The 27,411-nt window shown below is 46.2% G+C and overlaps 1 protein-coding gene across 1 annotated transcript; it reads right to left on the bottom strand.

Moving 5' to 3' along the window:
- Positions 1-757: 757 nt before the first annotated feature.
- On the bottom strand, positions 758-24,188 carry LOC119390210 (uncharacterized). Its single transcript, XM_049415224.1, has 4 exons — positions 23,903-24,188; positions 3,228-3,394; positions 1,101-1,337; positions 758-772 (listed from the first exon to the last, which is right to left on the bottom strand). Exons 1-4 carry the CDS (start codon positions 23,976-23,978, stop codon positions 758-760), a joined length of 495 nt encoding a protein of 164 aa, XP_049271181.1. The 5' UTR covers positions 23,979-24,188.
- Positions 24,189-27,411: the final 3,223 nt, after the last annotated feature.

The following is a 27,411-nucleotide window of genomic DNA, read 5'->3' as shown; positions in this document are numbered from 1 at the left end:
TCGGCGAGGATTTCAGTCCAAAGGGGAAAGGGCCGATATTCCGCTTCCCCTGCCAGTAATACTCGGAAGAAGCGTTGAATGATGGCTGCCACGGTGAAGGCCCCACCTGGGTTGATGGGAGCGTCTTCAACGGCGCAGTCCCACGCTGACCAAACGCACCTAAAGCGGGTGTGTCGAATTCCGAAAACACGCAGACCGCTCCCTCCGGCACGGGTTAATTTTCCCTGCTGCGGTAGGTAAGGGCAGAAGTGCTGGGTGAGAAACTCCCCGCGGTGCTATCTCACGCAGAGAACAAGAAGCCAAAAGGGTCCTCCGAATTCCCGACTCCTTTTCTGGAAATCGTCCACGGCGACCTGCTCACTCGCTCGGCATAGGCTCCTCCAGGAAGAATGGCATTCCTGCCTCCGTCTAAGCGCCGATACGGGGGAAAGAGCATTCTGGCACAGCTGTACGCTCAATGGCGCCGCCATGATGAATTTTCAGGCCAAACGTAACAGAATACATTACCATTTGTCATAAAAATCCAGGAAACCCATAGATTTTGTCATCAACTGAAGAAATTTTGGCTATGTAGCATTCACTCTTCTGTATAACTGTTCTTTTTTTTCCTCGACCTGTCATTCACTCTTAAAGCTGCTGCTTATTTTTTCTTTTTAATTTTTTTTACCTAGTTTCAATAACTGCTGATACACTGTTGTTTGTTGTCATCATCATTTGCTTATATCTGTACCGCATTATTCATAATTTCTTAATCGTACTAAGTTTGCTGCTGCTGTTGCCAATAAAACATTTATATTTATAGTGTACAGAAGGTCCAAATTCAGTTTATACTATGGGACCTCCTTCAGTATATCCTTATCTTGTACACTTTACTATGAATTGGCTATAAAAAATTGACTGATTGATTGGTTGATTGATTGAATGAGCAAATCTGCAGGAATCGAGCCCACATACTCTAGCATTAGCTGCTAAGCTGTCATGGTGGGTGTTTCACTTACACTGGCTGAAATGCTAACCTCTCTGTATTTTAATCTTTGCGTTTTTATAATACACTGCGTCAAACATGGCCAGGCATCACAAATAGCACTGCCTAGACTCACCTCTGCTCCTAGAAAGTGGAGGTGAAGGTGTGATTGGGGTGGGAACTTGGCCGTATTCAGGTCTTCCAGGAGGTTGTCCAGCTCCGACAGGTTATTGGAAATGGGCGAGCGCCTCGGAGTTGGTGGACTGGCAGCCCCATCCAAGAGACGACGGCTGCGCGGTGATGTTGGTGAAGAAGTCCGATTCGTAGTTGTCGTTGTGACTTCCCGCACGATGTACTGGTTCTGGTAGATGGGCTGCAAGGGAAAACGCGACTTTTGAGACACTGTACACGGTTCCCCGTGTGCTCAAAGTAAATAGAAACATGATGAACAGAAACACTAAACAGAAACACTTAGATTCATTTAGACTGGCCATTCTTTCTAAACTCCATTATGATTAATTTGATCTTTCTAGGCAATGCACAAATAACATTCCTTGCCATAATTTTATTACTTACACAATTTACGCAATTTACAGGTCTTTCCACAGCCATATTACATGTATCACTTGCAATGCACTCCTTGGCCTCACCTGGCCCTTGCGCCATTAAATGCAATACGTAACTAATTTGGTAGATCAAGTTTATCAAAATTAAACTTAATAAAGGCCACACTTACATAGCTTTTTTTATATTCACCAACATGCTATTGTTAAGTCATAAATATTGAAGTATTTCCTTGAACTATAAGTCATTATGGTATAGGAATGTTCATGGAAATTGCAAGGCTGAAATCACATAAGTTTGAGCATGTTGATATTCCATTTCAGCATCTAGTGCATGACACAAGACAAGGACCGAAAGACAATAGAACGAAGACAGGCACCAACTTCCAACAAATTTAAATCTGTTGGAAGTTAGCGCCTGTCATTCAGTTGTCACTCGGTCCTTGACTTGTGTTGTGTGCTAGGTGTTGAATTGCAAGGCTGAGTTGCTGGTTCTTCTATATAGTCATGCATTGATGAACAAATAAACTAAATCGAAGTGATCATATCCAAAATTCATGAATGCAATGGCAAGCTGGTTAGAAAGCTTTAGAGCAGAACTGCTGTCTTTCATCACCTTTGTCCCTAATGGCTAGGTGTCCCTCATGGCCAGTGATGTGATAGACCAAAGCCACTTGGGCGTAGCTAAAACCTCACTTTGGAGCAGCATAACAACCTCTGGAGCAGTTACCAAGCAAATATTTTCAGACGCAAATATTTCTCTTTAAGCTTGAACAGTTGTACTACACGTTTAACAAAATCAATTTATGTATAAATACATGCATCTTTACTTAGAATCCCCCCAAAAGATGAAATTAAATTACTGCTCGTCATTTTTATGTGGGCAGCCCTAAGTTTCTTTGGAGTTGTGACCTCAAGGTACCTGCATTTTTCTGGAATCCACCTCATATTTCTCTAAGAATATGACTTTCCCTGCTGTTTCAGTTACAGTAATGGAAGCATAAATTTACCATGCATTCTGTTTACTATCCAGAAGAACTATTCTGATGACGTTCGTACTTTCAGAACAACCCAGGGCTTCGCTGTAAGGTGAATTGCCCGCCATTCTGCTTTATGGAGAGAGTTGTTAGGATCCTGGTTCATGGACGGTTAATAATTTACAGGGTTTAATAATTGGTCCTTTGTGCCGGAATCTAGTTTGTGCTCCATGAAATTTGTGGTAATGGGAGGCTTTGTATTTAAGTTCAGCAAGTTCTCAAACCCGAGCTGTTGCTGCGGTCGAGATAGAGATAATCCACAATTTGTTAATTTAATAAGATAATAAGTCAATGATGTAAAATGTGTATGCAAGTATAACAACACTAGAAGTCAATATATACTAATTCAATATATACTAATTCTGGTTTAAAAATAAACTGGCACTGTAATATTCAATCCTTCATAATCTGATTGAATAACGTCATTTGTAGTGCCATATTTTGACCGTTCGAACTACGAATCAGCAGAAAATATGCAAAAAAAAAAAAAGCATCTTGAACAATACAAGCAGCTGTGCAGCTGTGCAGGCTCTTTTGCTCAATACATATGCCGCTCACATGTAGCAGGTATGAGCTACGCCAAGTGCTGAAGAATAAAGCTAGGCATTCAAGAAATTAAAGGCAAAGCTTTGCAACAAGTTGAGGAAGGCACGGGGAACTCACCGACGTCTTGTCCGAGGAGGGTTTGTAATCGTAGCGCTCGGTGGTGACGGTGTGGCTCATATTGTGGTCTTTTCCGAAGGCTCCTGGCCTGTTGATGCTCGAGTACATAGGCGACGAGCCGTTGCTGAGACTCGCCGTCGTCTGCTGCAGATCGGCGAGCAGGGCGTCTGTTTCAGGAAAAAAGAAAGAAAACGAGACATGACTTATTGATCGTATCATCGCGAAGCACATGGTTATTATCATAAGTGCATAGCACTTTAGGGGCCCAGCTTGTCAACCATCCACAGTGTCATGTCACATGGTCACGCAATGGTCAATACCGGCATGAAACAAGGCTAACGATGCGAAAAAGCAGTGCAAAATAAACTAACAATAAATATAATAATGACTAGGGTTTTACATCCCAAAACCAAGATATGATTATGAGGGACGCCGTAGTGGAGGGCTCCGGATCATCTGGTGTTCTTTGACATGCATTCAAATCGCACAGTAGACGGGTCTCTAGCATTTCGCCTCCATCGAAATGCGACCGCCGCGGCCGGGATCAAAATAAAACAAGGTTTAAAATGAAATAAGCTACAGTAATAACCGTGAATTAATCGCAATAATTTACCTAAAATAGCGAAAAACGCTTCTGAAACATTCGGCTGATAACCGCGCCGCACAAGAGAGGGCGCCACCGCCTCGGCAAGCGCGCGATCGCCAAGGGAATCGCTGGGTTGCCCGTGCTACCCACTGCCTCAGGTTTCAAGGTGGTGGAGCCGCATTAAGCGCAGGATTTAGAACTACACCAAGACCTACATTAGCGCAGGATTGGAGCAGAATCAACGCTACATTAAGCGCTGGATATAGAGTTTTTTTTTATATTATATATATCTGCAAGAGTCCAAGGGACATCTCCTTACCTTCGCGTAGAGGGCGCGCGGCCCGCACCTGACACAAATATATCATAATAAGTTACGTCTTATGTAATCACACAATTCATGCCGCAGTCCGGCCGCTCAAAGAAAAGCTTTCGCGATATCTACTCTGCGCGGGCGCGCGTACCACACTGAAACCTAGGTCTTCTATTCTTCTTTTTTGTTTTTGTTTTTTCCTCGCTTCTTGCCACATATTTATTCGGGGAAAGAAAGGCGAGGGAGCCAAGAAGGGATCGAAACTCCGTGCGGTGACTCACACACGACAGCACGCGCGGCGCGAACATAAACAGCGCGTAAACAACACTCATTCTTTCTCCGAGAAGACGGCGCGTTCCTTTCCGTTCCGAGGCGATCGTCGAAGGAACACGCCTTTTCGCAAAACGACGATCCACGCGCCGAAGTCTCCGTTCTTCGTAACCGAAACCAACGCCAGAACTAAACATCTCACGCAGCAGTCGTGTGTATATATAAACACGCGCAGAAACACCTCGTTCAACGCGCTGTAAAACTTCTTTCCTTGAGAAACGCGGCAGACTAAACTTTGCAAGCCACCCGCAAGTGCCACCATTGTGCAAGACATAACGGGATATACGACCGAATAAAGCTAGGCGTGGACCCATTAAACTGCGCAGTGACGGGTTCATCTTAAAACACGAGAGAGCAGTCAAGACACCACAAACGCCGTAAATTGCAATTAAAGAAGCCAAAGAAGCAGGATTGTTCAGATACGTAGGAGAACATGGGAAATGGCAGAGTACTAGCAATAAAGCGTAGAATAACACAGCTGCTGAGGTAGTTGGTAGGTATTCGTGTTAAAAAGACCGGGCGTGCGAACACGGACACAAGAGAGAAATCAAGACACCACAAACGCCGGCGACTGCGGTGTGTTGACTTCTTTCTTGGGTCCTGGTTTACACGCCCCGTCCTTTAGGATGAATAATACCAACTAGCTCAGATCTCTGTTATACCAACAAGCGGGCTGGTTTTCTGAGCCAATTTCCCTATTCGTTCAGGTATAGTTCAGCGTAGCCGCACACGAAAGACGCTCGCCAAGTCACCAAACGTCGTCGCGTTTCAATCTTGAAGCAGCCACATCATTATTTACCGAGTAATCGTGAATGATGCGCGCACAGCTGTCACAACATCTGCCCGATATGACCCAAATTCGGCGCCTCCTATGCGTATACGGCGCACGATGCCGTAAATAAACGGCTTAAAAATCGGTTCACAGGAAGCGTATCCAGTGTCGGCCTCAGCGAAAATAAGTTTTCTCGCCCAAAATGAGAAAACATGGTACGGGAGGCACACCAGCGGCGGTTTCCAGTCTAGCGCGCCCATCCGCATTTTGTTCCAAGTATATCGAAAGTAGCGCGCGAGCGCGTTGGTGAAGTCGTCCTAAAAACGAGCGAAACTTACCTCAAACTCCTATTTCGCGAGAATACCGGCTCAGCCGATCGCACGCCCGCGGCCAAAGTCGAAGTTTCTGCGGCCCCTTCAAAAGTTATACTTATACAACACGCTAAGTCAAGAAGGGGAACCACCCATGCCAGACACAGGACCTCTCCAAAAACAGAGAAGCGCTAAATACAGCCGACGGGACGGCTGGCGCCATCTATAAGGAGTCGCCGCTAACAAGCGCGAATGGCGCTCATTTTGAATGTTCTCTCAGGCTTCATCGAGCGGCCATGGTTGAAAATGGGTCGATCACATCACATGTACCACGAGTAAAATACTTCGTGTGTACAGCCTATGAATGTTAAGGACGAAGTTTGCACCAGTCAATAACCAACTGGAAGATGTAATATCGTTCTCCAAAGCGGTGGCTTAGTCCTTTTCCCGGCAGATATCCGATATTCACATATATTTACAGAAAAATGCAGGCAAATAATTTTAGTCATCAAAATGAATGTGTGAAGCGTAAGACAGCACAGCAGCTTTGCATTATAAGCAAAAACGAATACTAAAAAAAAGGGGGGGGGGATTAAAGCCCTCGATTCCTGATGTTCGGAAATTGTGACGAAGCTTCCAAATAGTACACACAGGACGAGGCATATTCGAAAAGTTCGGCACACGAAAATTAAGCACAAACGCATCACGCGATAAAAATGAGGTCTTTAATGGAGGTTTATCTCAAGATAGGCAAACGTAGTATTAATTTAACTATGCGTCCTAATTCGAAGCAGCTAATTGGCTCGGAACGACAGAGATGTAAACATGTTCACCACGAAGACAGTAAACGATTACCACCGTTGCTCAACGATAACTGCTTAGTGTATGCGTTAAAGAATCCGTCTGTGGAGATAGAATTACCATTTCATGCGTTTACATACGTCACGGAACATATAGCGTCCCGTGTTTCATCGAAGATGAGTACGCTAACAACAACTCACGCATTCTGCATAGTAGGAACTCGTTGCAGTGCGGTCGTACCGATATAGTATACTCCTGGAGGTTAATTGGCCTATTTTCCCACGTTATCGAGAAAAATACAGGCGAACGGTAATTGTAAACATTCAAATAAATGTCCGATTAGTTGTCACGGCGAGGTATATCATCTCTCCGAAACGCAGGTCAGAGCCTCAGAGGACATCACGATTACCTATCAAACAGGACACACGCCTAGGTACACTAAAGGATTGCGCGTGTTTGACAAGCAAACAACTTTCCCTGCCACGAGTAATCACGGTGACAGGGATTACCCAGAAGAGCTGCATCTCTCCACCGCATGAACTATAAACTTACATAAAACGTGCTAATGAATTTTTAAAAGCCGTGTAGCGGATCATCTCAGTAAAACACGCGCAATCAACAACGCAAGTAAATAGATATACAATACGTGTAGCTATACGAATAGTACCTAAACAGAGTATCCGAAATTCTCGTTTGCGAAACACGTGTAGGTCGTTTCACACACCAGACGGTACACAAAGCGCCCACGGACTGCGGTGTCACGCCAGAAGCAGCCTAAACTTGCTCCGCCCGAAGAGCGTGGCAGGCGGACGTTATGAAAAAAAAAAAAAAAGGAATGATGTGACGGAACAGCTGAACGTCTTGTACCCACTCGAAAGCAAGCGCCCCCTGCTTACTTACTATTCAGGGTGCTTCCTCACAGACAGAGACGGTCAGTGTGAACACGGTGCCGAAAGCTCGTTCGCGCGTAGCGTCGCTAACAAACTGTGAGCGCCGTTCTCAAGACACAAGCGATGGAGAATAATAGCGACACAGTTCCGGCGAACGAGACGTTCCTTTCTGGATCCCTGACGCGCACTAACGGCACCATACGACCGCAGAGCTACACTGAACAACCACGTCAGCCGGAAAAACGCGCCCGCGCGGACGGAGTCGCCGGTAGGAAACAGATGGGGTGCGGCGAGGAACCGACGAGTGAAAAACAAAATGAAGTTTCAAAAGTCTCAAGACATCAGCGCGACGACGATTGCGCATCCTGGGCGTCAAATCCGGCGCCTTCTTGCGTGTTTCCTCCTCTCGGCTTTCTTCTTTTGCGCACGTTTTCTCCCCCCCCCCCCCACCCCCATTCCCCCCTGTCTTGCAAGCACTGACAACGGTGCGAAATCTAACGTCTCCGCTGTGTAGTGTATAGGGCGCGGGTTTCGTAACCACTGCGTCAAACAACTGTACCGCGTCCACTAAGCGCGCCGTGGCTAAAATTGCATCGCAGGACACTGTGCAGGGAAAGAAGACGCCAATGCATCGAAACAAGGTGAGAGGGAGAGAGAGAGAGAGAGAGAGAGAGAGAGAGAGAGAGAGAGAGAGAGAGAGAAGAGATGTGCACGCTGTAGAGATTATGGTGACTTTGACATTCTGAGGCGCAAGGGCAAACTATAGCCAAATAACTCTAAGCCAGTGTTAATGAGCGACAATGGAAAGATAATTACGACAGGTAAATATGACTGCAAAGGGGCCTATGAACAGCTGGTTTAAAGTACGTAAAGTGTACAATCAATAATATTATTCCAATTACTAGGGAGGTACGTGTGATATGAACAGAATATACATTCAATGAGAACGGATGATACGTGTATAGGGGGACCCTCTGAATGAATATATATACATCCAGAATGCTGACTTCGATGAAACTCGCTCGCGGTTCATTCGGGTTTTCACCGCAAAGCAGCTCGACTTTCGTAGCGAGAACCCTCTAAACCGCGGGCTCTTCATTACACTCGTGGTATATATAGTTAAAGGGGGAAAAAATGCTTCCACATACCTACCTAGAGTTCCCCTTCATCGCGTTATACACGAAGACAATCACTGGTGGTGCTGCACCAGTCAGTACACAACCGACAAATTATTGAGATTAAAAGCTTGAACGCTGAAATCGCGCCGCTCGTCTTAACAGAAGCGCTCAAAGCACTGCAAGCTAACATTTACGAGAGAGGTTTGGCTTGCGTGAGCGTCTTTGGTTGTATCGTGTGGTACCATGTACAGTGCCAATGCAAGTGAATCGCTGACGACTGAATGAAGTGCAATTTAGAGGAGAGCCAAAGAATCAACCCACATATTTCGAGAACAGAGATTTTCTGTACGGGGGCCCCCAAGCTCGTGCGTTCTTTTGCACTCTCCTTGCGGGCGGCTGGCGAAAGAATGGCAAGAGCTTGGGCACCCAACGGCTTGCGGCCCCCAGCAACAAAACTCTAAAGGGGTCATGAAGCACCCCTTCGGCTGATTGAAAAAACACATCCTGCGGAAAGCTGACACGGCTATGAACTGCTCTGCCAAATATTACAGTCGTGCGCGCCGCGTAATGGCCACAAGCGGAGCGCGAAGTTGCCGTTTCCCCAGGCACCCTCTTTTCAAACAGAGGCCGGTTCTCACTCTCGTCGGTGGGCGGGGCGTCTGTCCGCTGTACGTCGCAAGAGACATAGCATGCTTATTGGCCGATAGCCGACGTAAATCGAGAGCGGCGTTCGGATCAGATGCGCTTCTTGCCGCGGGGTGCCGCCACTTGCCGGCGCCGCACTCCTCAGTACACGGTAGCCGCACTCGCGCAAGCGAATCACAGCGGGAGAGCGATCGCGTTTCATGACGCGCGCTGGCGTAACTTCTTTCCCCCATGCCATCCCTCCCTGTCTAGCTTACAGTGCGCTCGTCGGCACGAGAAAAAAGAGAAAGCGCTGGGAGCGTGCGCCAAACCCCCGTAACTCCGCTGATTCTTGACGGATTCGAGAAATTTTTGCGGCAATCGATTCGGGAGGCAGTACACTCCGATACTGAGGCCATTAGATCATTACTTGGAAAAGTGGTTCATGACCCCTTTAAAATTTAGTTTCTCCTGTCCCAAAATGACAAACTCGGGGAACAAAGAGAATCCGCGGCGCCCCACTGGCGTAACGATGCGGAAATGTTTTGTATGAACAAACAAACAAACAAACAAACAAACAAATAACTAAGTAAAAAGAAAGCTTGGCTTCAACAGTAATAAACCGCTTACCGCAAAATGAATAATATTAGAAAACAAATAAACTGCTTTCCACTGCTCTTTAGGAATGTGCCAAATTCACAAGATGGCGTTAGTATCGCTGATTTATACACTCACTTCACCACACTAGAACTTTATATAGCGACCTTTCGGCTGCCGAAAAAAAAAGAAAGAAAAAAACACACACTTTGCGAGGACATTTCATGCTACTAATAAAGCAGGCCGTATACAGTAGCCCCCAAATTCCTCTGGGTGCTCGACACAATGCCCCCTTGTGTTTAGTCTATAGATCCCCTATATATAGACTCAACGTCTGTCCGTTCTTACGTTACGCTTCCGTTAAGGCGGCTAAATTCGCGCGCACGCGCTTATCGCATGGAGCAACGTCAACCCATGGAGTTCGTGCCACATCACGCTTTATCGTCTCGTTACCCTGTCGGTGAACTGTGTCAAATAGCAGACACGCGATGACCACATGGATGGGAGAGTTGTGATTGACGTAGACGAAAAGTCAAAATGAACAATTTTATAGTATACAGATTGCGGACAATAAGAAAAAGTAATAAAAGAAGCGCCAAGAGCTTCCGGCAAAGTGAAGTACGCAAAAAGCAATGTCAATGATTAAATTATGAAGCGTCTATAGCTTACAACAGGCTAGGACCACTTGACATTGGTGAGGGTGAAGCCAGCTCACGCACGTGCGGTCGCACTGTCGTACGCGCAAACCCGCAAAATGCACCCGCAAAATGTCACACAGTGACCTAACGGTCATTCATGACAAAGGAGTGTGCATTTGAAAACGGTACTCCAGGCAAAACAGACCATAGCAAGGGCTTTAGACGGACGCGACCGCCACGAAGCGAGAAGGCGTGCGATGATAAAGCTGTGAATTAATGTTCAGGGTATACAAAGCTGCATTCCGCTGATCGAATGTTAGAATGACGCGCGGTAAGAAAAAAAATTAATTTCTGGGGTTTCACGTGCCAAAATCGCGCCGTGGTCGGTGACTTCGGATTAATTTTCACCGCCCGCCGGGTTCTTCAGCGTGCGCCTAAATCCAAGTAGACGAATATTTTCCCATTTCACTCCCGTCGAAATTCCACCGCCGTGGCAGGGAATTGAACCCGCGTCCTCGAGCTTAGCAGCGCGTAACCTAAGGCGCTACGTTACGATAGCGAGTTGTGTTATTAGCTCTACGTCGACCTCGAAAAAAAGAGAGCTATATATTGGCACTATACTGTTCATCAACATCGTCATCATCATTTACTGTCCCTTAAAGACTCCTTTCAAGGGTATTACATAAGGGGGAGGGGGCAAAGGCATCAATAAACACTACGATCATTATTATACGATTGTAAAAAAAAAAGAACAGAAAACTTAGCATGCATGCTTGAAGTCGAAAGGCGAAGCAAAAAGGCAGTACAGCTGGTAGAACACCTAAGAAACGTAAGAAATTCCGCGGTAAGGCATAATAAAGAGGTAGAAAAAAATGATTACGGAGATAACAAAAATAGCAATAGGATAACAAAGAAAAACAAATGAATAAAGAAGGAAACGCGCGAACGGGAGCTCAAAGAGCACGACGGTGAGCCGTGCGCAGAAAAAATGAATAGTTCTACAGTCAAGGTTACACTTCCGCGTCTGTACGTATGCTATGGACACTCAAGGTCACGGCTAAAACGCGCGCCACACACGTCGGCCGAGGCGACGGCGCAGAACGGGAAGCCTAGAGAATAGGGCAGCAATAAAAGCTATACAGCCCAGCTGTTAACACAACCGATGCGAGAACGGGAAGAAAATGAATAGGGCGGGGCAGAAACCGTGCAGCGACTTTCCGCTGGCTTAAGGGCGTGTGCGGTAGTGTAGACCTGCCCAAGAGGGCAAACAGGAACGACAACAGCAAGCATAACCATAAAAGTATTTTTAACTCTCAAATGTAAGCAGAGACCCGAACAGTTTGCCCGATGACGACGTCAGTTTAAGAATATAGTTCAAGATTAAAACAAAAACAAAACAAAAAAACAAAAAAAAAAAACGAAGAGGAGCTTTCATAGATGTGCGCGATTTTACGTGAGGGATTACGCACAACGAGTCAACAACTCACAAAAGTAATTCATTACATTACTCGTTAGAGTAAGAAGTAAGTTAATTACTGCAACTTCATTACTGCAAGTCTGCCCTATGGGTGTCTGACATGATCCCATACGACTCCTCGCAAACCTCTCACGACATCCCGAACCTTTTCAAACACTTCGCTCCAACGAAGTTACAGCTGACGCACATTACAGCGCGCTTACGCCAGCTCTGCTCTATTTTGCCTTCACGCCTCGATACTGAACACGCCGCACAAATAGCCGCTCACCGATCGCTGCTGCCAAATATTTTAAAAGCTTATGTTAGCGCACTTCCTATCGTCGCGGCGGCGAACAACTGCCAATATATATATATATATATATATATATATATATATATATATATATATATATATATATATATTATATATACTCTGTATAGTAGCCAGGAAAGAGACGACGTCCAAACATCAAACGTGCCGCAATGAAAACAAAACGCCGCCGTCGCCTCGACGCCTTGCTCATCCTTGAAAGATCTCGGGCAAGAAGTCAAGAAGGAAGAAGTGCAGGCGCCGGAGAGACGCCGCTCTTTATGTTTACCGTTTTCCCCCTCAAGGCGCGGCCGCCCAAGAAAAGTGCCGGCGCGTCTCCTCTCCCCCTTTCACTTTTTCGAGAGAAGCGTTTTATTGAGGCCAATTAAGGCGAAAACGAAGCCGCGCCGCGGAGGGTCCTATATGATGCGCGCAGCTGCTACAGGAACGCCCGCCCAGAGCAATCGGACAGACAACCCGATGGCCACTTGCCGGCTGTCCGTGCCCTATGCGAGTTGCCCGAATAAGTTTTTTTTTTTTTTAAGGCGTTTAGATGTGCTGAATGAGTGAGCGAATAGTGATAAAGAAAGAGAGAGAGAGAGAAGGACTATAATAACACCACTTATCCTCCACGAGCCGCCAGCAGTGAGACACATCAAAAGTCATTTTTCTTTCGTGTTGGCGAAGACTGGAATGACCTTCGTGGCCGCAACGCTTTTATAGTGGAGACAGATATATATATATATACTATATATAAATATGATATAGATAATATATATGATATATATCTATATATATATATATATATATATTATATATATATATACTATATATATATTATATATATATATTATATATATATATATATATATATATATATATAATTATATATATATATATATATATATATATATTACTCAAGCAAAAAAATGAAGCTTAATTTTCCTACCATTAATTTTTAACCAGATGAGCTGCTCCTTTTGCTGAACCAGGAGCTTAGCGCTAGCAAGACATAGCGGTTACATAGTTGTGGTGTGTGCGAGATATGTTTAAACCCTCTCTCCACTTTCGCCATTCGCTGCCCGAAACATATAACACACGTGGTGTGTGTGTTGTGTGTGTGTGTGGTGTGTGTGGTGTGTGTGGTGTGTGTTGTGTGTGTGTGTGGTGTGTGTGTGTGTGTGTGTTTACACTAATGTAGCACATCTATGCATCTAGAACAGTGGTTCTCAGCCATGGATGTTTCGGGGACCCCTTGTGGATCGGTGGAAGTGATGAGGGACGCCTTGCAGTGAGAGAAAAAAGAAGGGGGAGGGGGGTGTCATAAATTAACGTAACATACAGCGCGAAATAGGTGCCTTTTGTTTCTCCTTGGCAAAGAATGGTCTAACTAGAGTGCCACGCCAATTCGATCTCAACAGCTTGTCAATAAGCTGTGCGGTCTGCAGCCATCATTTCAACCTGTTTCTACGTTTTCTCTTCAAATATGCATGCCTAGAAAAAGTATGCTCGCATGCGTATGTCGTAAAAAACTGCAACAAAAGCTCTACAGCCATCTCATGGAGCAGGGGAAACATAAGCCAGCTCCGCCGCAATGCCAAAAAAAAAAGTTTTATGGGGTGAAACAAACCAAAATCCAATTGGGGCCGCTGTCACGGGACATAGTGTGCCTCCAAAAAGCGCGTTTTTTATTATTTTTTTTTTCGAAAATGACTTCGCGTACTCCCTGGCGTCCGTGGACCCCCATTTGAGAACTACTGATCTAGTCCATCACAACACCGTGCAACCAACAAAGCACGCTCCCGATTCCTGTTATGACTGATCCTTTTGAAAGAGTACAATAAGCCGTTTTACTTTTTATAATTTTGTTTCGTTCCGTACTTTCCATGTTCTTGTAAGTTATCTAACGAGAGCAGATGCTCAATTTATCAACAGCCTGAACGTCAGCCGTCTAACGTCGAATATATGCAGTGGACGGAGCGGTACGGCAAAATTTCTGAAACCACAGCCAAGCGGAACTGGTCGTTCTATAAGCTTTCCTTTCCGCGGTCGCCGGGCAGCAGCAGGTGGTGTATATTGTGCAACGCTATGCGCGCGCGGCCTTGGCAACTGTGTCGGCAAGAGCCGGCCTTCTGGGCGCCAGCGACCACGTGAGTCGCGAAGCTGCACGACAATGGTGTGTCGTGGACACCCCGCCGTTCGTAAACGCACATGCGTGAAAACGGGACGGCTCTGACGCCCATCTGCTGCATGTATGTGCGGTAGTGAGCACTTCTGGTGAGGCGCCCAAGTTTCACTTCAAATTAAATTTCGCGACCAAATCCCACCATCTGAAAGTGTGACGCTCCACCCCAGATGAATTTCAAAGTGTGTGTGTTGTTTGTACTGTTTTTTTTTACTGCGGAGCCGTTAAGCTCTTCGGTATCTTCGGTATCTATCGTCACCAGAAAACTATCATCATCAAGAACAGGTATGAGCCACAGAAAGCGGGCAATCAAAGTCGAATTCCCAGCCAGGCTGAGGCCAAGCCCAGGAAGATACTAATTACTACCTAATTAGGACTAATCCTCATTAAGACTAATTAAGCTGCGCGTGATCGAACCAAGATCACCGAGATACCTCAGTTTCATGTGGCCTAATTATGCTAAAGAAGCCTAACGAAGCCTAACTGAGATTAAGCCAAGCCGGGACTAACTATATAGGAGACCACGAGCTCCGATGTGACAGCCTTGCGCATCTAGTGCAAGCTAGCCACATTTAAAAAAATATATATTTTGGCCATATTGGATCAATAAGATTTCCTGACACTTGCCACGCTATGTCTCTGGATCCCTAATTAGAACACAACGTAATTCTTAGGCTGTAGCCGAATACTGACAGTTGCCAGCGGCTTTGAGAGGAAAAGACCGCGACAAAAAAAAAAATATCTCAGTCCACAAATACTTTCCACAAACAGTGAACACTAAACTTACTGCGACGCAGACGAGGTCGAACGGGGATGTGAGCGGAGTAGCGTCACGTCAAGTGTGCATATTTTGTTGGTTTATCCTCGCCTTAAATGAGCTACGCAAAACTGCTCGGAAATAGATCGCGAAAGAGCACGAATAGCCGCTCTAATGAATCACGAGGCGAGCAGCGTGCGACGTAGCATATGCAAAATACTACCAGAACTGCCGATCGTGCACTATAAAGCGGAATATTTATCAAAAGAAACGAGAGAGGCCTAAAGGCACAAATGAAGAAAAAAAATGCGGCACTACAAGTCATCTAAATCCAGAAAAATCACAAGGGAGAACCCAGATCTCGCCACGGCGGCCATTTTGTTTTTATAAACATGGGCTTTATTTTTATTCATATAAAAATTAAAATGACGCTTTGAAATCAAATGGAAAAGACAGCACCGGTTCCAATTTTGCATTGTTCTAATGCGTCTTGCGATTCCAGTAGTCTCACACAGCTGATGTGTATGGAACACAGGTACACACTACAAAATAAACAGGCACTAAGAAAAGTTGGATGCGCTATACATAACTGTTAAGCAATTCAAATATATGATAGTTTGAAAGAAAAATCTCAAGGGGGGACACTTGCGAAGGGTGTCCCTACCAGCCTGAACACAAGGGGGGTCAGGACCCCCCCTGATCCCCCCGTGATTTACGCTAGTGCTTGCTCGCTTACGTCGACTTCGACAAACATGGCTTGAGACAACGAAGACATCACTTGCTGTCATAACAGTTTATATGCGGCATTAGGCGACAGTAGCCAACAATTCCCAACACTACAGACAACATTCAGCCAACATATGGCAACACTTCAGCAGACATTCGCTAACAGTAGGGCAACACTAAACGTTGTCAATCGTTCGTTTAGCCATACTGAGCCCACATTAGCCATCACTTAGCCAATACTAACCAAGATAAGCCAGTGCTAAGAAGTGCTTACGTTGTGTGCGTAAATACCACAAATCGCGGAGGAGGTACATTCAAAGCCGACTATAACCTTTTTCGAACACGACAATGCTTTAACGTGAATGCATAGGAAAGTCTACGGCTACATCGAACAAAAATAGCCGGAACACTTTATACATCGAACATCGGGCAGCGCGAAACGTCCCAAGGAATTTTGATTTTCCTCACAAGGGGTTCGCTTTTCCTCACGAAAAGGGACTCTCCCGCATGCGCTGGGGAGAGCGAGCGGTGCGACTAGGAGAGCGCCGCACGGAGCACGTAAAAAGGGAGTTTTAGCTTGTAACGTATACTTATTTACGTTACCGTGTTACCGGATACCGGATGGAATCTGCGCATGCGCGAACCTTCACGGAACGTAAAGGTTTACGAAACGTAAAACTACTCGCCGGATAGGCTTTACGTTTACGGCCCTATCTCGCAAATCCACCTTCCTTCATGGCTACTCGCGATATTCGCTTTGCGGAGACTCCAGCCGCCGAGTCAAAATAAGCCGAAGTGCGAGCGCCACTTACGATCACCTTATTTCAGCCGGATTACCGAGGCTAGGCGACCTAGGATACCGAATCCGCAAAACGTGAGAGGCCTAAAGACGCTGGAAGGCTGGATAGGTGGGGCCATCTAGCGGGGCCAACGTGTACCAGGCAAGCACAAAATTGTCATTGCAGAAACATCGGGCGTTCTACTTCCAATGTAAATGCCTTGCAGCGGCATAATTACGAATGAGTTGCCTTTTTAATCATTTTGCCCCCTCAAGAACACTAAGCGAAAACAAACGTGTTCATGATTGTGGTTGCACAAAGCGTCACAAGATGTCGACACCATCGTCCGGTAACCCGGTATTGCTACACCCCTTCGCTTATACCGGGATACTGCACACGCTAAAAAACTCTCTTATGATTTTTCCGCAGCGTATTTCAATATTATCTAAATTAAATGTAGTTTAAATGCAGTTGTCATCACCATTTAGTGGTTTGCGCAAACGTAAAGGTTTACGTACGTACGTAAAGGTTTACGTTTGGGCAGCTAAAAAACTTTACTAAAACTCGAGTTCCGGTAAAACGGTAAAACGTAATCCGGTAACGGTAACGTAAAGAAGTATACGTTACAAGCTAAAACTCCCTAAAATCACCGCTTGCCATCACGCGCTTTCTCCCGTGATTCCTCGTCGTCGCGCCCGCCGGTCCGCAGTGATCGGTCGCCGTTCGCTTCTCCGCGACATTCCGCTCGTTCTGTTAACGCGATCGCTGCCGGGAAACGGAAGAACCTGCTCTTCTCCGCAAAGCAAAGATGGCGATAATCAACTCTGTCGAAGGTGCAGAAAAGAACTCTGAGGTCACCGCTGCTTACAGCATCCCCAACATGGCCGACATTAGGGCCAAGCGGACAAGGGGCATCCGGCGGCCGACGAGTATGCACAGCTGTGTATGACGATGTTGAGGCGCTGTTTACATCGATACCGTACTTTTCGCGTGTGAGTCCCCCCCCCCCCCCCCCCCCCCCCCCCCCCGCGCGCCTCGACACCACAGCCTCAACTACAAACAGCGGGGGAAAAAAAAAGAGTATTGCCGTAAAGCCGCCTTCCTTGCATTATTATAAAGCTGTGCCGTGAAGTCAACTTGCGCAACGAAAACACTGCAAATGCTTTAAAAGCTTCATATCGAATTACACGATATATCGAACTAATTCGCGTTTTTCTTTTTTTTTTTTGCGAGTTCGAAATACACAGTTTCGACTGTACGCGCTAAGGTATGCCCTCGCACGTATTAACAAACGACACTCGGAGGGAGCTCGGCCGTGAAATGCGCCCATGCAGTCCTTCTCGAGGAGCACGCACACGCAGTATAACCCACATACGGCTTCGCCAACAGCGCTCACCCACCGCAGTCCGGCACCGACCAACGCGCGGCCGTCCTTCGGCAGATGCCAAGGATCAAGCGTCCTCCGGCACGATATGTATACACTGCTGTGCATACCAGTGGTCGCCTGGCTAGACGCGGAATTACGCCCGCCTCACCGTTAATTCCTCCACTTTTCTAGTGTGAAAGTTTCGTGTCAGTTCTTGGTATACCTGTGAGGAACCAAAAGAGACTTAAATTGAGTCGGTTTGGTTGGCGCATATTTCGAAGCTAAATAGAATAACAACGCGAGAGACGGGACAAGATCAGAAGAACGAACGAAGAAGCGCTATGCTTCTACAATCTCTCGAGTTAATTGCTTATGACTCAACGTCACTGCAGCTTTGTACAATACTGGAACAATATAATAATTGTTGGGGTTTAACGTCCCAAAACCACGATATGATTATGAGGGAGGGACGCCGTAGCGGAGGGCTCCGGAAATTTCGACCACATGGGGTTCTTTAACGTGCACCTACATCTAAGTACACGGGCCTCTAGCATTTTCGTCTCCATCGAAAATGCGGCCGCCGCGGCTGAGATTCGATCCCCTGACCTTCAGATCAGCAGTCGAGCACCATAACCACTAGGCTACCATGGCGGATAACACTGGAATACATCCACAACAGCGACTGTGCATGGACATATGCGTGTGAGCAGCCCCGTTCAAGAAACCTTTAAAGGGACACTAAAGGCAAATATTTAAGTCGACGTTGATTGTTGAAATAGCGGTCCAGAAACCTCGTAGTGCTGCTTTTGTGCCAAGGAAGTGCTTATTTTGAAATAAAATCACGTTTTTAGTGGTCCGCATCGCGTTAGCGCGCTTCAAATCTCCCGCCTGAAAATACGACTTTCATACGTCACTGCTGCCGTGCCCGACGTTGCCCGCTTTTACTGCGCGGCCGCCGACACTAGTAGCAGCCGAGCGGAAGTAGCGGGACCCACAGTAGCAACAACGGCGCTGCGGCAAAGACTTGCTCGGATGGGCACATTCAAAGCCTTCACCAAGTTGCGGTTGGTCTCGTAATCCTCAGTACGAAAGTGCAGCGAGCACACACGCAGAGGTTTTGACTGTTTAGCACACTGGCTAAGCCACTTCGAGCGTAAGGGTTCATTCCGCGGCACCCAGTGAAAAGACACACCAGTTTCCTTGCTGCAGCACTGGCGTTTGTGCACCATTCGGGCATCCGGCAATATCACACGCATGCGGCATTTTATCGAACTTTCTGTCGAGCGACTTTCACGAGCGCGCAAAACACGCACGGCAGTACGCGATCCCGAAACTACCACTGAGACGGGCGAGGCGCAGTTCGGCGAAAACGGAACCTTTGAACCACGCGCGCCGTTCCCCATGGCAACGCCACGGAGGTTTTGTTTTCCATGAATCAAGCGGAAACGAACAAAACAGCGTTTTATTACGTCTTTTGATGCTCGGAATGTTCTTTTTTTACTGCTGCTAGTTTGATTACTAGTGATTTATTGTAGGCCGACTTCTATACGTCTTCGGGATCACTTCGAAAATGTCCAACTCATGGCGCTCATCATGTGATACATTTAGCTTAATTTCTCGGTAAGTAGGGCACTGCTGTTGATAATATTGCCGTTTTAGAAGTTGTCATACATTGGGCTTTCACTCTGACATAAACTGTTATTTGCCTTTAGTGTCCCTTTAAGTTTCATTAACCTCGTGTTTACAGACGCACCTTACGAGGTCTATATACCTGCCGCTGTTGTATATATTTCGTTGTTGCGTAATAAAAACTTCATATGGTCTCGGGAAATGAAGGATGATGGACTATGATGGTTGGATGGCTGGTACAGGTGTTTTTATACAGGAGGGCTCAGCCTGGCAATATGAGCCGGGTTATTTCTCCACCTGTTCGTATCTTTCACAGTTCATGAGCTTTCCATCAAACGTCTGTGTTTTCCAATGCGTTGAGACACCGTTATAGCCCCGGTTTATAAGAGAATACACCGCTTATCTTGAAGATGCACCGAGATGCTAAAGAAGATAGAAATGAAACGAAGAGGAAATTGGGCCACGCGACACTGTACTGAGCACGAGTGTGTGTACCTCTCTAACTCGGTCAACAACCCCCAGCAACTGTACACAGTTCAACCCCATCTATCTCGTTCTGATAAATCGCAGAGGCTCGACGGCGCCTAACCGTGCACTGAAGAAAACGCCGACAGCTTATCGTTCGTTTGCTCGTTGTTATCAAAGCTGCTCAGTGGATGAATTACACGCGCCCAGACCAGAGTCGCTCCACACGGAACAGCGTCTGAAAAGCACAACGCTTCGCCATTCTCTGAGCGAGGGTTACTTTATGAATACTTTAAACGCAAATGCACTTAAAGGGCCCCTTCACCAGACCGGTTGGAAAGGAACACAATTAAAAAAAAAGGTAGAAAACTTCATCGCTGGAATGAAATTGCATGAAGGCAGTGTTGCTGTTAAAGTGACGTTAAAGGGACACTAAAGAGAAACAACGAATCGGTTTAGATCGATAAAATGTGCTCTTAGAACTCTAATATCGTTAATTTCGCCATCATAGGTTTATCAATAGAGGGGAAAATCAAGTTCAAAGTTTCATTTTTAAATTTCGCGCCGAAATCTCCCCGCGTGACGTCACGGATTTCAAAGAGTATCTATCGTATTTTGGCGCCATTGGCTCAACAAAATTACCCCAAACTTGGTATGTTAAATCTATGAACCCCCTCAGAGGACAATGTACTTCATTTTTACCGATTAGGAACTACGTAGTCCCTAGCAGGCGCCGTCAAAACATGTGACGTCACGGCGAATGGTGCGGAAACTTCAAGGTGGCGTCGCCACCCACATTTTGTTTTTGCACATTTTCTCGCTTACTAAGCGTCTTCTCGCAGCAAGCGTGGTGTTTTTGGTATCGTGAAAGGGTACTTTACTAATATGAGAAAAATCGTTTTGCTCTTTAGTGTCCCTTTAAAGCGAAGCGATGAATTGGGCTAGGTTGATATACTGTTTACCCTGAGAGCTCTAATGTCAATTTCACCATCATATGTTTATTAATGGAGGAGGAAATCAAGGTGAAAGTTTCATTTTCAAATTTGGCGCCGAAATAGTCTCACGTGACGTCACGGATTTCAAAGTGTGTTTTTCGTATTATGGCGACATTGGCTCAACGAAATTTCCTGAAACTTGGTATGTTAAGTGTCTATGACCCCCTCAAAAGACAATCTGCCTCACTTTTACTGATTAATAACTACGTAGGGCTAGTAGATGCTGTCAAAATCTATGACGTCACGACGTTTGGGGCGGGCATTTGAAGGTGGCGTCGCCACCCGCATTTCCTTTTTGCGCATTTTCTCGCTTGCCAAGCGTTTTCTAGCGGCAAGCGTGGTGATTTTGGAATTGTGAAATAGTAATTTCCTTAGAAGAACAGACTGTTGGGCGAGTTGGTAATGGGCACTTGTAACTGTCTGTTGTTTAACCTTGCACACGCGGTTTATTTGCTCTTCATATTCTGTGTTTCTTCAATAAACTTTCAGTTGTTAGTATGCGCTTGTGTCGTCCGTTTCTCCCTTTGTCCACGTTTCTCGCGCAGTTTTTACAGAGAAATTTACTATTACGAGAAAAAAATCGTTTTTCTCTTTAGTGTCCCTTTAACAGCGGACAGCCAAGATTTACCATCATAAATAGCAACCGTTGGCCATCACTCAGCAAATTTTCAACATTTGCAAATAGGTATCCAACACTAAGTGCAGCTTCAAAGATCACAACTTTTTTGCCAACACTGGCCAACATATACCAGTGCTAATCACTGCTGGCAGTATGCGAGCAAACACGGTGTTGTAATTCGGTCAGGAACATTAATCGTACCCCGTTACAGAGTGTGGGTGGCAAGGGTCTACGAATACACTGCCTTCGATAGACTCCCTACGGTATTACCCAACCGGCCCAGCAAGAACGGAACTCCCCCGCTGCCCCGAAACGAGGCCACCCCCAATGGCTCGCGCGGTATATACGTATACATACACATATACGATGTAGGCTGTATGTACACGCGTCTTCATTCGTGGCTTCCGTGGTCTCTTCTCGGAATACCCCCGCTGAGATGGGCGAGGCACTTCTCATTAGCGAGCAACACTCGTCAAGTATATATAGCGGGGCATGAGTGGATCGCCAGTTGATGAGCCCTGGTACTAATCCATTACAGAAGCGCACGGGGCATGGAGCAGGCGATGATAGCCTGACAGATATATAGTGTGTGTGGGGGGAGGGGGGGGGGAATAGAGAGATAGAGTGTGAAAAGCAGTTGGCAAGAACATGTGAACAGTGCCCTTTTGGTTTCCGAAGCATGACGCCTCTCGAAGACCTATACAGCTGAGAAGGCACTAACCCGCAAATAGGCGCGCTTATACGAAAACACTAAAGGTCGAAGCCACGTTACGAGGGACGCTATACGGCTCGCCACTGGTCTGACGTCATGAGGCATCATGTGGCGGAGTAAGACCTAACTAAATGACATCGATCCGAGTTTATAAATTCTGCGGTGAGCGGTGCTCACACTAAGTGTTTCACGGATGTGAAATATTATTCATGAACATTAATTATAATTACAATGTGTGTGTGTGTGTGTGTGTGTGTGTGTGTGTGTGTGTGTGTGTGTGTGTGTACATGTGTGTGTGAGAGAGAGAGAGAGAGTGAGTGAGTGAGTGAGTGAGTGAGTGAGTGAGTGAGTGTTAGCAGAACGTATGTGTGTGATGAATTCAAGTCGTTCGAACTAAACGACAACAAGGAAGGAAACGTAAGCCCACAAGGTGGACAAGAACAATCTCTTCACGGAATGTCAAACCCGTGCCGACCACGTCACATATACCGCCGCTGAATTCTCTTACAAGACGCATATCTTTCCTATTTTCACGTAGAAAAATTTAGGATACGTGCACGTACACTATGGTTCGATCCATACAGATGTGCGCAGAATAACAAGTGTTCGGGATTTAGGGCCCAAAACCACGATATGATTATGGGGGACGCTGCAGTGGAAGGCTCCGGAAATTTCCACCACCTGGAGTTCTTTAACGTGCACTGACATCGCACAGTACACGGGCCTCTAGCATTTCGTCTCCATCGAAATGCGGTCACCGCGGCCGGGATTCGATCCTGCGACCTTCGAATCAGCACGCCGAGCACCATAACCGTGGCTGGTGAAGTCCGCTGAAGTGGGCTGGCATTGTTACATTATTAGAACAGAAAGCGCCGATTCTGCCATCATTACTTCACTCCACCTTAAGCACTGTTTGGATTCCGTTCCATTACGAATTTACGATTTTATCTTAAGGTACACCCCAGCGTAATTGCTTTTGTTATTTTTTTAACAGAGACATCCTATACTGCGAAGTCCCGGTGAAAATAGCGCATGTGAATTTTAAGGGATGCCGTATAGTGGAGGTTACAGGAGTAACATTAAACGCGTAGGTTTTTGTACCGTGCACTTAAAGCACAGTGCACGATCATTATTACGTTGGTCCTCATCAAAACGCTGCCGCAGCCGCCGACCATAGAAACGAAAACGCGACATCGAGCCCAGCACCTGAACGCCGCAGCCATTGCGGTGGGTGTATGCAGTTGCCCTTAATCATAATTGTTGGGGTTTTAAGCCCCAAGAACACGATATGACTATGAGGGACGCCGTAGTGGAGGGCTACGGGAATTTCAACCACCTGGGGTCCCTTAATGCGCTGCCTTAATCCTGTCGACCTGGTATAGTCGAATATATAACACGTCACTGAGCGGTCACTGAACATGTCATTGAGAGAACACAATGAAACCGATATGTACCGCCGCATCTAAACACGGTCACGGGCGAGACCCCCCGTTAGTTGCTCCGTCGGATTGCTGCGGCAGTCACCATGCTCGTGTGATTGCCCGCGGTCTGAGATGCACGTCGTCATCGCGACCGAGATTCCAGCGCAACGAGTCCGATCACGCTGAGGCGTCGTACAGCTAATGAATAATTTCTTCGCATATACTCTATACAGGTTAGCCGTTCATCATATGTAACGTCGAAAGAGTTTTGAACTCACTGCGCGGCGCAATGCGCTCCACCTCCTCCTTCTCCTCCACCTCTCGGGTGTAGGTGATGTGCGCTACCATCGTCATGGTGGACACCTCTCTGTTGTCTTCGTCAATCCCGAGCCAGATCGAAAGTCAAACTCGAAGCACTGGAGCCCGTAGAGTCACAACAAAACTCTGTATGCACAACAGTATAGCTCGCCGATTCAAGTATACTATACGATCCACTCGGTGTACGCAGAAACGCGGAGAACTCGCACAAAAGCAGGAGGGCGCACTAAGAGAACGCTGCGGATTGGAGATGCCTGCGCTGGTATAGTGGAGGCGAGGGATCGCCGCAATCAAACGTCGCCAACACAAAAATCTGTGCCGTGCGCAAAAACAGCGAGGGGAGAAAACAAACGTGCAAGCGCGCGTACGCAAGAAGGCAATAAAATACAGAAATAAAGAAAGCCTTGGGATCCAGGGTATCACCTCCGCACCCCCAGACCTCCATAGCTTCTTGCTACGCAGGTTTGGAGGTGTGGGCTCCCGACCCACGCCCGCCGCGATCCACGACAGACGTTGCCGACGAAGCCGCAACCTTATTTGGATGAATGGAAAAGGCGGCCGTCGAAACTGCTGCGCGCCTCAAACGTGTACGCGCGTCTGAGGATTGGCTACTGCGGACGACCCCGTAACCAAGGTAAGAAAAAAGAGGGGGGGGGGGGGGGGGGGGAGGGGCAAGAGAGTGTCGCATACGCACAAACCTATGTACTATACACCAGTTCTCAGGCCTGGGAAACACCACGCATTTGTGTGCGGCATGCGGGAGTTGTTTGCTTGCGTTTGACGCATACCTAGTGAGCAAGGACATCTATGCGACCCACGCCGATTGCGCCACGTGACTGTACCAAAATGCCGAAAACGTGCGTACGAGCCGTAAGGACAACAAGGTGATGACGAAGAAGACATGTTTGTCTACTGCGTAGAAGAGGCACTGACATCGGACCCAGGTCGACTGCGTGTACGGAGAAAATTGGAGCGAACAGCGGGCACACCGAAAAAGACTTTCGTGGCAACAAACGCGACGGCCGCTGCAGACGTGCTACGATGGACGGATTGCGCTGACTTCGCATTGTGTATACGGCCGCAAGAAACAGGTATGCATGCGTGCTTGTGCTTCGCAGTGCTTTTTCCACTAATAAATCAAGCTTTATCTGCGAAAAGGGGTTAAGGGGATATGGTATAGGGTGAACGGGTTTTTTCTGATTTCATCTTTATATCTCCGGAACTGTTCCATATTGTGCTGTGAAAATTTTCGTGCTCAATAAGGAAGCCTGTGGCCTTCACTCTGTGTAATTTTGACCTTGTAGCTTTTCTTACTTTCTTTTTTCTCGTTGAGTACCAAATTTTGGACTGATGTACAAAAATAAATGTACCTTTTTTTTTTTCACAAACGAAAAACAGTATGACCGTGAAATTTGGCACGCTTATTCAACATGATATTGGTATTAATCCCAATCTATAAAAACGGGCTCCTCCGTTTATCTCGAAAGAAAAAAAATATATTGAGGCTGCCGTGAGAGAGACATTCCAATTAATCCTTTTTTGTTTTTGCTTAATCATAACTTGAGCATTTTGTCAATGTTTTATGTTCAGACTATTTGGAAGAGATTTATTTAGGTATAATCTGGGAAAATTTCAACGCGATCGGTCGCATAGTTTTCCAGGAAAGGTACATCAAGTTTCGAAGAATTAAAAAAAAAAAACTGATCGTAAGGAAAACGCAGTTTTATGTTAAAAAAAAAAAAAAACACGCGCGGAACGTACTAACACTTGGCAGACAGCGAACGTACAGTTGGCAGACAGAGCCCGTCGTCGTGCGTTTCTTTCGCTTCGTACCCTATCTGCGCTGTTTATTCCTTCATTAAAATCATGTACCAACTAGCCCGCCTTTCACCTCTTGTTCAGTTCGTACTAACAGCGTACAACAATTATTACGCTACAAAAGCATTTTGGTGGGAAAATTTGCAATCAAAACGTATCGAAATAGTAGGAAGTGAATATATTCAACCAATCTAGCCACAGTTATTATCTAAAAAAAATACATACACACCGAAAAAATCATGGAAGAGAGCCCGCGCATCCGTCAGGAGGCGCAGAGTGTGTATTATTTTTTAGTAATGAAATAAAAAACTTGCTTTTATGATCGGTCTACCCTACCATACCCCTTTAATATACCACGAGTAAACCGGGGGATAAGCTGCACGACAGCTTTTCGTCTTCAGCCAGCAACCATTTCGCACGTAACTTTAACTGCAGGCGAGGCGCTTTTTCGTTTCGTATAGTCAGAGATCACCACGATGATGAGTTAATTCATTCCTTGACCCGGGAGACATATGGGCGGCTTAAATTGGGTTAATTACTTGTCAAGGCAGCGAGACACTGCACCGGATGCGCATGCGTTGCTCGTGTCGGTGGCCTCGTTACTGCAAGGTTTCCTTTATTATTTTTTTCTTTGTTCCTGGTGAGATTTATTATTGCGCGACAGCGAGAAAACGCGTCTCTCTAACAGGCCGCAGCAAGGCAGCAAGCACGAAGCTATTTTCGTGCACGAAACGACAAGCTTGCAGACAGTAGCCGAGCTATAGATGCGCCAGACGCAACGGTGGAAAATATAGGTCACTAAATAGACAGCGCCATCAGACTGCTTGATTTTACGAGAGTATAGATCGGGCAATCAAAGCGAACCTGCAGTGTATACCTCTACCCCAGTACGGTTTCGTCTCCGTGGACTAAAAACAAAACGCGTTCGCTGTAGACTCGTGCACAACTGCAACGCCACAACTAAATTTCGGCCTCTGGGTGGTTTAGGGGCCCTTTAACAACTGCAGGCAAACGGCATATCTTTCTTTGCAATCACGCATTCAGCATAGCAAAACTCCAACCAGGATTTATTTTTAAATAAATCTTCGTTGGAGTTTTCTCTTTTCCTCAGGTCTCTGTTACCCCAACCAGGCAGATATCTGCTGAATGTTAACCTTTGATACAAAAAAATCACAGCATATCCACGGAGTGAATGATGATGAGTGGGGGAAGCTGCGGAGGTTCATTGGTAAACCGTGAATCTTCCGTAAATTCTGCCCAGTACATCATCACCGACGTGAAATCGGGAGCGTTTATACTAAAGGTTCGATGAGAGTATATGACGACTTGCAGCTCACTTTAATTTTGCATGTACGCTGTAAATTTTCATTGTTTAGAAAACCATTGCTTTAGAAAACATCTGGCGTCTTTCGTTAAGCAGCTGGCGTCTTTTCGTTTTGCTTTAGAAACATCTGGCGTTCTTTCGTTTTGCTTTTAGAAAAAATCTGGCGTCTTTCGTTGGTTTATTTCATCAATCAACGGCGTTTTGAACAAAATTTTTATTGTTCAATCACGCACAGGAGAAATCTCACCAGGCACTACCTTGGAGGTAAACAATGGCTGCTAATGGGAATGAGAGACAGAAGAAGTCGGCTTTTAGCTAACACTTACA

Source organism: Rhipicephalus sanguineus, chromosome 4 (genome assembly GCF_013339695.2).
Source record: "Rhipicephalus sanguineus isolate Rsan-2018 chromosome 4, BIME_Rsan_1.4, whole genome shotgun sequence".
In the NCBI taxonomy this organism is placed as follows: domain Eukaryota; kingdom Metazoa; phylum Arthropoda; class Arachnida; order Ixodida; family Ixodidae; genus Rhipicephalus; species Rhipicephalus sanguineus.
This window is presented reverse-complemented; position numbering and strand designations above follow the sequence as displayed.

What these genes read in the sequence shown, in the direction of transcription:
- LOC119390210 (XM_049415224.1), bottom strand. Translation starts at nt 23,978, where the DNA reads ATGACGATGGTAGCGCACATCACCTACACCCGAGAGGTGGAGGAGAAG. An exon ending in GGAGCGCATTGCGCCGCGCA is followed by an intron (nt 3,395 to 23,902) that starts GTGAGTTCAAAA and finishes TTCCTGAAACAG; the next exon opens with ACGCCCTGCTCGCCGATCTG. An exon ending in CCTCCTCGGACAAGACGTCG is followed by an intron (nt 1,338 to 3,227) that starts GTGAGTTCCCCG and finishes TTTCCCTTGCAG; the next exon opens with CCCATCTACCAGAACCAGTA.